General features: G+C 48.9%; 1 protein-coding gene across 2 annotated transcripts; it reads right to left on the bottom strand.

The window, feature by feature from the left end:
* Positions 1-255: 255 nt before the first annotated feature.
* On the bottom strand, positions 256-9,658 carry DACT1 (dishevelled binding antagonist of beta catenin 1). 2 transcript variants are annotated; one of them, XM_032875287.1, is made up of 4 exons: positions 9,116-9,658; positions 6,612-6,744; positions 5,721-5,876; positions 256-2,432 (listed from the first exon to the last, which is right to left on the bottom strand). In XM_032875287.1, the coding sequence occupies exons 1-4, from the start codon at positions 9,458-9,460 to the stop codon at positions 640-642; spliced, it is 2,427 nt and encodes an 808-aa protein (XP_032731178.1). In that variant the 5' UTR covers positions 9,461-9,658; the 3' UTR covers positions 256-639. The 2 variants fall into 2 exon arrangements, with proteins under 2 accessions (XP_032731178.1, XP_032731177.1); XM_032875286.1 differs by having other exon boundaries at positions 256-2,543.
* Between the last annotated feature and the right edge of the window lie 902 nt (positions 9,659-10,560).

The raw sequence follows: 10,560 nt of genomic DNA on the forward strand, positions 1-10,560 counted from the left end.
GGCACCAAATGCGGCAAAAATTTTAGTGAATCCTTTTAAGGTTATTACCAGCCTCCCTATCCAGGTCACCAGCTCTGGATCTAGGGGCTGGTCTTCAAGTTCTGAGTCCAGTAAACCAAACAGTTCTGAGAGGAAAATAGAATGGGGACCCACCTAAGAAAGGGAGACTATATTGAAAATTACAGAAAACAATGACTGTCCATCGTACCTACTTCACACAACTGTATGTGATGCCTCTCAACAGGAAAACCCGAGAGAACCAAGAAGCAAACGTATATCCTAGATTCCATCAACCTGACCTTCAGATCAAAAGGTCCCATCCCAGTAAGACTGGACCATCGAAACCTGTGCCTTCACAGATGCTCGGAGAATTTCCGATAAAAATCACCTGATACCACAAAATTAATTCACTATCACCACCATTAAAAATCCAGTATTTACTCCTACCCAACAAAAAAACATTCTTTACCTTCCATTAAAGGCACTAGTGTCCCTACAGGATGAAGACGAGACAACTGACCTCAGGGTAACCTCAAGGAAAGGAAAGCATTACGTGAAACTGTCACACAAAGAAATAAGACGCCACCTTTTCCTCTAGAAAACTAGAAAACACCCCGCTCTCCCCGCCAGCGGCATTCCTTAGACGGTCGTCATGAGTTTCAGAGAGCCGGACCGAAAGCGGAGGATTTTCTTCTTGAGGTTATGCGAAGCCTTAATTTTGACAAAGGTTTTCGTGGGGTTGCTGTGGAGGTCTGGGGCCGTGACCGCCTGGATGGGGAGGGTCTGGACGAACTGGGACCAGATGAGGCCCCCGCTTTCCTCGGAGTCACTGGAGCTCGTGCTGTCGCCCGCAAACTCACCCTCGCTCACGCTGGACTCGCTGTCCCCGAAGCAGTTGGTGGTATAGTTGCTGCGCTCGTCTTCGCTGGTGTCCAGCACCGTGGAGTGGAAGAGCGACTCGCACTCGGCCGAGTACTCCGAGTCGCTGGCCACGTAGGCGTAGGGGCTGGCGTAGGGCAGCGGCACGGCGGCGGGATACAGTCCCACGTGCTCGCGCCGGGCGCGCCGCGACCGTCGCAGGGCCTCTTCCAGGGACACCTCGGCGGCTGAGCGCCAGCGCCGCGAGTCGGTTCGCTTGTGCTTGGGCTTGGCCACCAGAGCCTCCCGGCCATGGCCGTGCGCCCTGCCCCCGGCCCTGTGGCCCGTGCCGGGCGGCCGGCTGGAGAGACCCGCCTCGGGCTGGCCGCCCCCGCCCTTCCTCCCGCGGGACGAGGCCTTCCTGAGTTTCCTGTTTGTGTCCGCGTCGTCGGGGAACCGGCACTTCTTCCCCGCCACGCGGCTCTTCTCCCTTACCGGGGGCAGCACGCTGTCCGGGCCGTGGAGGGCCGGGGCGCCCCGGTGCTTCGGGGCCGAGCCCCGCAGGACGGCCGCGGTCCGGGCGCCGCGATGGGGCCTGCCGCCCGCGGCCTGTGGGCCCAGGCCCGACGGCGCCTTCGCCGGGGGCCCTTCCTCCAGGCTCTGGGAGGAGGAGCCCTCGCTCTTGAAATCCAGCGCCGGCCGCTCTTCCACGGCGAAAGCCGCAGGCAGCGGCGCCGCGGGCACAGGAGGGGGCGCTGCCGGAGGGGGAGGCGGAGGGCCGCTCTTCTGCGACAGCTTTTTCAGCGGCTGGACGGCTTTGCCCTCCGGCGGCGGCGCGGGGCCCCTCCCGGGGCTCTCCTTGGCGGGGGCGCCTAGGACCTGAATGCTGTCTTTGGGGGACTCCCCTGGGACAGCGGTGGGACAGCGGGCGTGTTCCTGGGAAGCGGGCTTGGCATTTTTGGGCAGATGCTTGGCTGGAAGTTCAGTGGCGGCGCCGGGCAAGCAGCCCTCCGGCGGGGACAACCTCTGGCTTTCCACGTGCTCTGCCTTGGATTCCTTTGACCACTGCTTCGGTGGGGAGAACGTCCCGAGGTCCAAAGAAGGGATTCCGCCAGAGGCCAGAAGCACCTGTTTAGAATTCTTAAGGTTCCCGCTGTTGCCCTGTGAGGTGCCCCCAGTCACTCGGACACAGACGCTCCCATTCCTCAGAAGCCCCTTCGTGGGGTCAGCATTCACACTGGTTCTTGGTTTGTTGGTCCTTACAGGGTGTGTTTTTTTCTGGACCAGGCTCAGAATGTAGCCATCCATTTTCTTACTGGACGAAGGATGGGGAGCAGACCACGAACTGCTTGGAGATGGCAAGGAAGTGTCTGTCTTGACGGCGTCCAGCTCAGATCCCACACAAAGGTCACTGGCATGGTTACCAAGCTTCTCCTCTTCCCTCAGAGGGTTGCCCGTCAGACAAAGGAGAAACATTGGGCTCTGCACCGCCACGGCATGAAGTGGGCTGGGATAGCGATACACATCGTTCCCGTTTTTAGACACCAGATCACACTGGTACTTGGGATTCACATCTGCAATGATACCAAGGGAATTAAATTGTGATGTGGAGTGGGTATGGCAAACTGGCCCTGAGGCCTGGTCTTCACAGTGGCCTTCTTTATATTCCAACCATCCTATGAGATCTGAAAAACATTTAAAGGTACACTCTGAAGAAATTAATTGTTCAGCACCAGCTTGACTCAGGCCAATTTCTAGGAAAACAAATTCACAGATAGAGAGTGCTAAAGAATCAACTATTCCTACAAGCTACTGTACTCTTTTACATTCAGTGCATACTACTGGATGCGGGAAGAAATATTTAACAAAGAAATTCATAACAGGAAATGATATATCCTCTGAAGGAAAAGTATTCAGCCATTAAAAATACTTTCAAATTGGGGTGCTTGGGTGGCTCTGTGGGTTGGGCCTTTGCCTTCAGCTCGGGTCATGATCTCCGGGTCCTGGGATCAAGCGCTGCATCAGGATCCCTGCTCAGCGGGGAGCCTGCTTCCCCCTCTCTCTGCCTGCCTCTATGCCTACTTGTGATCTCTGTCAAATAAATAAATAAAATCTTAAAAAAAAAAAAAAACCTTTCAAACTATTGAATAATATGGGGAAAATGCTTTAAAGTTTAGTGAAAATCATGATATAATACCAGACTATGATTATAATTTTATTGACTGTGTATATATATATGCAAAGAGAAAAGTCTTAGATGAAGCACACCAGGATGCCAATAGTCGCATTGCAGTGTAGAAAGCAAGTGAGATTTTCTTCATTTCCTATTTTCTACATTTTCCATAAATATGCACTGCATTTACAACTCGAAAAAAACATTTTTTGAATCATTCTTTCTCTGGGCTACTCTACCCTCTGTATTCTATACCTGGTTTCCTTTTGAAATACTGCAGATAAACTGTACTTTCTGAGAGGTTTCTCTTCATTTTCTATATTTTTAGACCTACTTAATGACATGTGTTTGGTATAATTGTCAATTGGAAGTTCAAAGAAACTGATCAAATTTCAATGAAGATTAACCAAATGTAAATAATAATCATCTTATATTTTCAATAGTGACACTAAAAAATAAAACAATAAATAGGAAGGAATTCTTGATAAGGTTTTAAACGATTGAGTTGTAGTATTAATGAATAAATTTTCCACATCTCAAAAATGTAGATGCCAAAATATAAGGAAATCAAGCTTTCTTGCTTAAATGATTTTGATGTCTTACCCTTGGTGACTATTATAAATATGAAATCCCTTTAATGAACTTTAGCAAAGGAAAATCAAAGTTTTTGTCACTATTTAATATATCCTGTATTATACTTATTCACTCAAATATTGAAAAACTACTATGTGCCAGAGTCTATGTAAATTGCTTAATTTAAGGGAAAGCTCCAAGACCTTCAATGGTAATTAGCAGCCCTGGGGAAAAATATATTCTGGACACAGAAAAGATAGGATTCATTTGTGAAGAAAAGATTATTATAAAGTAGAAGTGCTGTGTCCTTACCCCCCACCCCACACACACACACACCTCTACTCCTAATAAACAGCTAACTATAAGAAAGGGAAACCTTTTTAGCTAATATTGTTGCCCATCCATCCTCCTCCACTACTCAATATTCGCCCTACATTTAAACATTGCCCTACATTTAAACATTGCCCTATGTTTACCTACACTTTACTATTTTGTCCCTACTCTCAACTGAGTTAAGGAGCGAAACAGACATCTCAGTCCCCAAGGCCCAGTACAACTGCCTCAGTTATATGAAGATGTGGCATTTGGGAGATCGGGGGTCTGTCCTCAAGGAAAACCTTTACCAACGTACCTTTAATGGGTTTTAAAGTTTCCTTCTGAAACCAGAGCTGCAGAGTGAAGGGGAGCAATTACCAATGAACTTGAGGCCTAGACACTCTAGATAACACAGATTTGTGCTTCCCCAAGTGCTTGCTGCTGACAGCACACAGTACAAACACAAAAAACCAGCCAGTTAGCAGCCTCAGTTGTCTGGCATGATGTTTTCATTGCTTGGATCTCAAAAATTCAGCCTTTTGCCCAGGTGGAGGACACAGACAAACCAAGAGTACAGTGACTTGTGCTGGCACCCACAGCTCCTCTCCATGTTTTCCCTGCTCTTCTGGGGAACCACAGTAAAGCAGAACTACGCAAGGAGTCCCAAGTTTCAGCAACAACTCTGCCATTCAGCAAATGAGGAGCCTCTGACGAGCTGTTTCATAAAACCAAATTCCTCCTCTGTTCAATGAGAAGGTCGAACACAATAATTTCTGAATTCCCTTGGTGTCATGGAAAAAACTTGGACCTGGCAGTTACTCCCAAGCATGGTCCTGCCTCCGCTACCCACTACCTATATAACCTTAAACAATTAACCTAACCTCACTGGACCTCCTTTTTCTGAGACATAAGATGGAGCTAACGATACCTGCACACCCTGCAGAACTATTGGGAGGATTCAAAGGAGATAAATGTATGCAGAGCACCTAGTAGAGTGTGGGACATATGGTGGAAACGCAGAAACTCTTCCAATACCAACAACTGCACGACTCTCTCTGGAGGTCACTGCGAGGATAGCCCAAAATAAGGAACGGTGGCACATGGCCCAGGGGAGTTTCATCCCGCCCACTTGCTAGAAGAAAAGACAGCTGCCACGGTACAAGACATTCTGGAGAACATGGAGGGGTCACTGCTCCCTGAAGTGCCAATCAGTCTGACAGATAAATTTAACTTAGTGTAAGTCTGAGCTTTCAATGATTAAAAGAAGAAAAAAACAGATCCAAAGTGGTTTTCAAGAGAAAATGCAAACAAGTTAAGCTAACAGCAAAGGCTCGCAAACAGAGCCCAAGAGACCTGAATATTGGGACAGGATTTCTAAGGACAAGCTATCTTGCCACTGTCAGCTAACCAGTACCCAAGGAGGACCTGAAGAGTGATCATCATGGTTCTAAATCAACTATGTCATGAAATGTAGCACACTGATGAAATGCTCTTCACCTTCTGTTTTTCTATCAATAGAAGGGGTTGAAGCTACATCATCTTTAAGGGCCTTTCACCCCTTCCAATTAAAAATGTCTATCAAGGGGCACCTGGGTGGCTCAGTGAGTTAAGCCTCTGCCTTCAGCTCAGGTCATGACCTCAGGGTCTTGGGATCGATCCCTGCATCTGGCTCTCTGCTCAGCGGGGAGCCTGCTTCCCCCTCTCTCTCTGCCTGCCTCTCTGCCTACTTATGATCTCTCTCTGTGTCAAATAAATAAATAAAACCTTTAAAAAAATGTCTATCGATTCTAAAAAGTCTTACCTGCAGATTTGGGGCAACCATCTGAGATAGTCAAGGTTGCCTCCAAGGGGCTGCAAAAGCAGGTGCTGGAATGACAACTGGATAAACACTCACTGAAGACCGAGTTAGAGGAATTGGAAAGGGATCCTGAAGCCCCATCACTCAGCTCATAAAACCCTACAAATAAAAACACCATTTGGAATTAAGATCACGTCAAGCAATAGTACACATTTGTGCTTAAAAGGAAAAGAGTTAATCAACTAGGAAAGGTAGGAGAAGGAGACGGTGGTAGTGGGGGGCAATTTTGGTTCACTGGATTTAGCATTGTGCCTGTATGATTTTATTTCAGGCAATTCTTAGGAAAAGGCCAAGAGCCCATATCTATGGATACATTTCAAAGTTACTCTCACCCTCAAATTGACCTTCCTCCTTGACCCCACCTTTAAAGATGTGCAAGGAACGAAACTTAGATCTCTCAAAGCCTCAACTTTATCGTGAAAGTTTCAGGAAGAATAATTTGAAGAAAAAAACAAATCTAGTCAAGAAGCCAAATGGCTTAAAAGAAGAAAAAAAAAACTTTTGAAGTGGTCTCAGGAAGTTGAAGTGTGACTAATTTTCTAGCCCAGTTCTGACTTTCTCAAGTTTCAAAGGAGGACTGCTCTTCCAGAAATTTGAATAGAAGCTTTTATTTTTAAACTCAGGGGACTCCAGTCAGATCAATCTCATTATTAAAAATTTTGTCATCTGGTTTTATTTCCCTCTCATACAACTGAATGGCAGACTGCTTTTTTTTTTTTTTTTAATCTCTCTGCCCTAGAAACAAATTCCATTGCCATTTGCAGGTCTGGGAAGGCCCAGGGGACTGAAGTAGAACTTGAGTGCAGAATTCCGTCCTTGTGCTCACAAACTCACCTGAGCTGGGCCGACTGTCCGTCTCCAGGTGCTCTTCAGATGTCTTTTCTACATCTAGTCTCAGGTCACTTATCTGCTTGTCAAGTTCTTGCAACTGATTCAACAAACCAGCATCTCTTCTCCTCAGACAATTCTGATTAGGAAGAAACACAGAAAGGAAAAATGAACACATTTTTGGTCACAAAGAACCAGAAAGTCTGCTATCAATACTCAAATTACCATTTAAAGAGCTCACTAGAGGCGCTTGGGTGGCTTGGTAGTTAAGCGGCTGCCTTCAGCTCAGGTCATGATCCCAGTATCCTGGGATCGAGCCCCACATCAGGCTCCTTGCTCAGCGGGAGGCCTGCGTCTTCCTCTCCCACTCCCCCTGCTTGTGTTCCCTCTCTCGCTATCTCTCTCTGTCAAATAAAGAAAATCTTTTTAAAAAATAAATAAATAAATAAATAAAGTTCACTATATCTTCCAAAAGCAAAATTTTACTCGATGACCTGAAATTTAAAAAAAAAAAAAAAACTTCAAGAATATGTCCTATGTTTAGTGTGTGTTACTTTCTTGCATTTTGTGGTGCTATAAACTTTTTTCATAAAAACACGACTTGCTTTTTGTTTCAAAGAATATATACAAATTCACTTTTTATAGGTAAGGATAAGGAGATTTTTTAAAACCCTCTGTGTACAGCCAATTTTTCACAAAACCATACTTCACAGTAGACTCTAATTTGAAGTCAGGGTGTGAGATATTTCCTACAGTACACTATACTCTTACTTAGGTGAGATTTTCTGGCCAAATGTCCCACAGAATTTTGTTTTCTATTAGTTGCTTTGTGGGGTTTAATCAGTCTTAGGGCCTTTGAAAGTGAGAAACTAATACTAATAGCCAGTGCCAAGTATAATGTGAGCCGGCAAAACCCAAAACCCTCAAGGGAAGGTCCATCAAGATTTGAACTCAACTTGGGTTTCCAAAGGTGACAGATCTGTAGTGCTAACTCACAGCGCCACCTAGTGTTTCCTACTGCTGGGAAAGCAAGAGAACTAAAAAGGCATCTGGTTCAAATCATGAATGCCAAGTCTACAAATGAAAATAGTACCACAAACACTGACTGGACTGAAATTCTCCTGACATGTAGCCTTACTCCCCTCCAGGGGACAACAGGAATGTGCCACTCACAATCTTGAAACTCGTGAAGAGAAAAAGGTGCTATTGTACAAGACAATGCATAAAATGTCAATGACCAAGGCACAGCCGGCAAGAATTGACTCAAATCCACATTACACACGAATCTGGGCTGCTACCAAAAACCAGTAAAATGCCAAAAAAGGTATTGCACAAATCAGGATGCATCTTTAAAAAATAGATGCATAGGAATATTATTCCTCCTGTCTGTCCTTTGACTTAAAAAGCCTGTAGACAAAACCCATGTATGCCTGTTTGCTAGAATTCGCTTCTTAAGGCAAAATAAACCAAAGTAAAAGCACTTTGAGAGAGGTGCTTTTGAGAGAGGGAGAGAGGAGAGAGAAAAATTATCTGAAAAGAGATAATACAAGAAACCCCTTGACAAATAACCACGCAACATCACCTATGTTCACTATTGTAGGAGGGACATTATCTAGCATGTGTCTAGTTTCAGACAGTATCACATGTTCAGAAAAAATTTTTTTTCCTCTTTTCAAAACTACATTTTGGGGTCACCATAACAAAGCTGCCGCCATTATTCTGAGGCGGGGTCAAGAGCTGTTCATCAATACATTAAGCGCCAAAGTTCTTTTTCTTCCCCATTAATGCAGATGGCATAGAATGACTGAGATACTGACGGAAATCCAGTAAGATTAATGCTGCCTAAGAGCAGGTTCTCTCTTCTCCCACCTCCACCGCCGTTCACATAAAATACGAGAGGACGGGGCACTTTCTCCAGCCAAATTTCTATCATCGCAATGTTTTAGCTGCCTCATACAAAGGGCTTCTATTTGAAATTAAGCCGCAGCCCAGGCAGAAGCTGGCGTGCCGAGAGTCCCGGGAGGGGCAAGGCTCCCTACGTGCGCTTCCGCGTAATCGTAAAATTCAGCTTCGGACAGTTAACCTCGCCACAAGCCCCCTCCTCGGCTTTTGTCCCCTCTCGGCGGGAGGACACGAAGCTAAGACCTCCGAAAGAAATGGTATTTTAAAGGAGGGTTTGCAAACATTCAGGGAGAGGGCGTTGCATTCGTCTAACTAGAGAGTCTGAAGGTTACAACCAGGCGACTCCAAGAATCCCGAAGGCAGCGCGAGGAGGGGAGAGCTGCCACCCCCTCCCGGCAATCCGCGCGGGGTCGCCAGCCCCTCACCTGACACAAAGCGGGCACACGCCAGAAACGCGTGGGCGCCCGGGGCCCACGCGGGGATGGAGGTCCGGGATCCGGGAGAATCCCCCCAGCCGGAGGCACCCTCGCGCCCGCCCCCAGACCACCTGCCCGAATCCCAGCCCCTGTGCAGGGACAGCCGTGCCCCTACCTCCAGGCACGACCTACCAATTGCTTCCGCAGCAGCAAGATATTCTCCTCCAAGAACTTCTCCTCCAGGCGGCTGCGTTGCGCCGCCTCCGCCGGCAGCTCCGCAGCGCGGGGCGCAGCGACTCCCGAGCCCCCAGCGCCACGCAGGGCGCCTCGAACCAGCAGCTCCTGGCGCTGGCGCAGGTACTCCAGCTCCGCCAGCCCGGCCAGCGTGGCCTCCTGCCGCTCCCGAGTGCGCTGCCTCTCTGTGTCCGCCTCGCCTTTCTCCCGCCAGCGCCCCTCAGGCTCCAGCGCGCGCGGCTCGCCCCGGGCCGGCGCCTGCGGCTCCAGCTCCCTCGCCGTCCCGGCCGCACTCGGCTTCATGGCCCCGACCCTCGCAGCGAGCCCCCGTCACCGCAGCCCGGCCGCCCGGGCGGAGGAGCGGGCGCTAAGGCTGCGGCCGAGGGCTCATGCCGCCCTGGGACGGGGCACGGAGACGGGGCGACAGCCAGAAGCGCTCGGGACCCGCTTGCGGCCGCGGGCTGCAGCCGTCCGGGCCCGGGCGGCGCCGTCCGCTGTCGCCGCGCGTCCCTCGCCGCGGCCCCGCAGCTGATAACGCCCTGCCCGGCGCTACGTCACGCGCGGCGGCCCGGCAAACCCCCGCCTGGCGCCCGCCTCCCCGCGCCGGCCCCTCGGCTCCGAGGCCCGCTCCCCCAGGCTTCCCCCTCTTCTGTCAGGGGCGCCGCTGGCGCTCGGCGCCGGCCTCCTCCTCCCTCGGCCCTCCCCGCTCCTCCCTGTCTCCTCCCCCGCTCTTCCCGCGGGCCTCCTCGCCCCCTTTTCGGGTTTACTGCACCCAATTTTTGCCTCGTTCCTTATTGGCTCTTTTTTTGCCTCGCACAAAGCGAGGGGCGAGCGCCTCGAGTCCCAGCATCCTGTTACAGTCGGCCTCGCAGGCAGGGTCGCGAGGGGACGCAGCAGTTGGGCTCCCCCGAGAACTTTCTGAAACTCGACCGAGTTGCTGCACACAATCTTAACCCTTTCCCCCCACATCCACTGTTCGCATCCACTCACACCGATTTCGGTTTCTTTCACCTTGCCGAGCAAGGTACTGAGAGTGGATTCAGAGACCATTTCTGTGGGTTCGGTTTCCTGGACTCCGCTTTGTGAAGGCAAGCAATACCAAAGCACAGTGCAATGTTGTTCTAAAACTGTGTGACTCTTAGTTTTGTGGCTATTGTTTTTATTTTATTTTATTTTATTTTATTTTATTTTATTTTATTTTATTTTATTTTTACGGAAGGCATATAAAATTAGGCAGGAGGATGTTGCTGTAAACCAAGTGGTTGCATCAATTATTTTACAAGCCTGGGGTTTAATGCTGGCACGCACACCTGTGCGCTTGGGTTTTTGTTTGAGTTTTTTATTGTTGTTATTTGCTATCTTGGGCAAACGCAAGAGCTCTGACTCTGAAACTAGACTGTCTG

This window comes from Lontra canadensis, unplaced genomic scaffold, assembly GCF_010015895.1.
Source record: "Lontra canadensis isolate GAN:19392208 unplaced genomic scaffold, GSC_riverotter_1.0 scaffold55, whole genome shotgun sequence".
Lineage (NCBI taxonomy): Eukaryota > Metazoa > Chordata > Mammalia > Carnivora > Mustelidae > Lontra > Lontra canadensis.

Excerpts from the sequence above, each read along its gene's own strand:
- DACT1 (XM_032875286.1), bottom strand. The coding sequence starts at position 9,460 with ATGAAGCCGAGTGCGGCCGGGACGGCGAGGGAGCTGGAGCCGCAGGCG. Across the intron at positions 6,745-9,115 it reads TGCTGCTGCGGAAGCAATTG|AATTGTCTGAGGAGAAGAGA; the intron begins GTAGGTCGTGCC and ends CTTCCTAATCAG. Across the intron at positions 2,544-5,720 it reads TGGTTGCCCCAAATCTGCAG|ATCTCATAGGATGGTTGGAA; the intron begins GTAAGACTTTTT and ends AATGTTTTTCAG.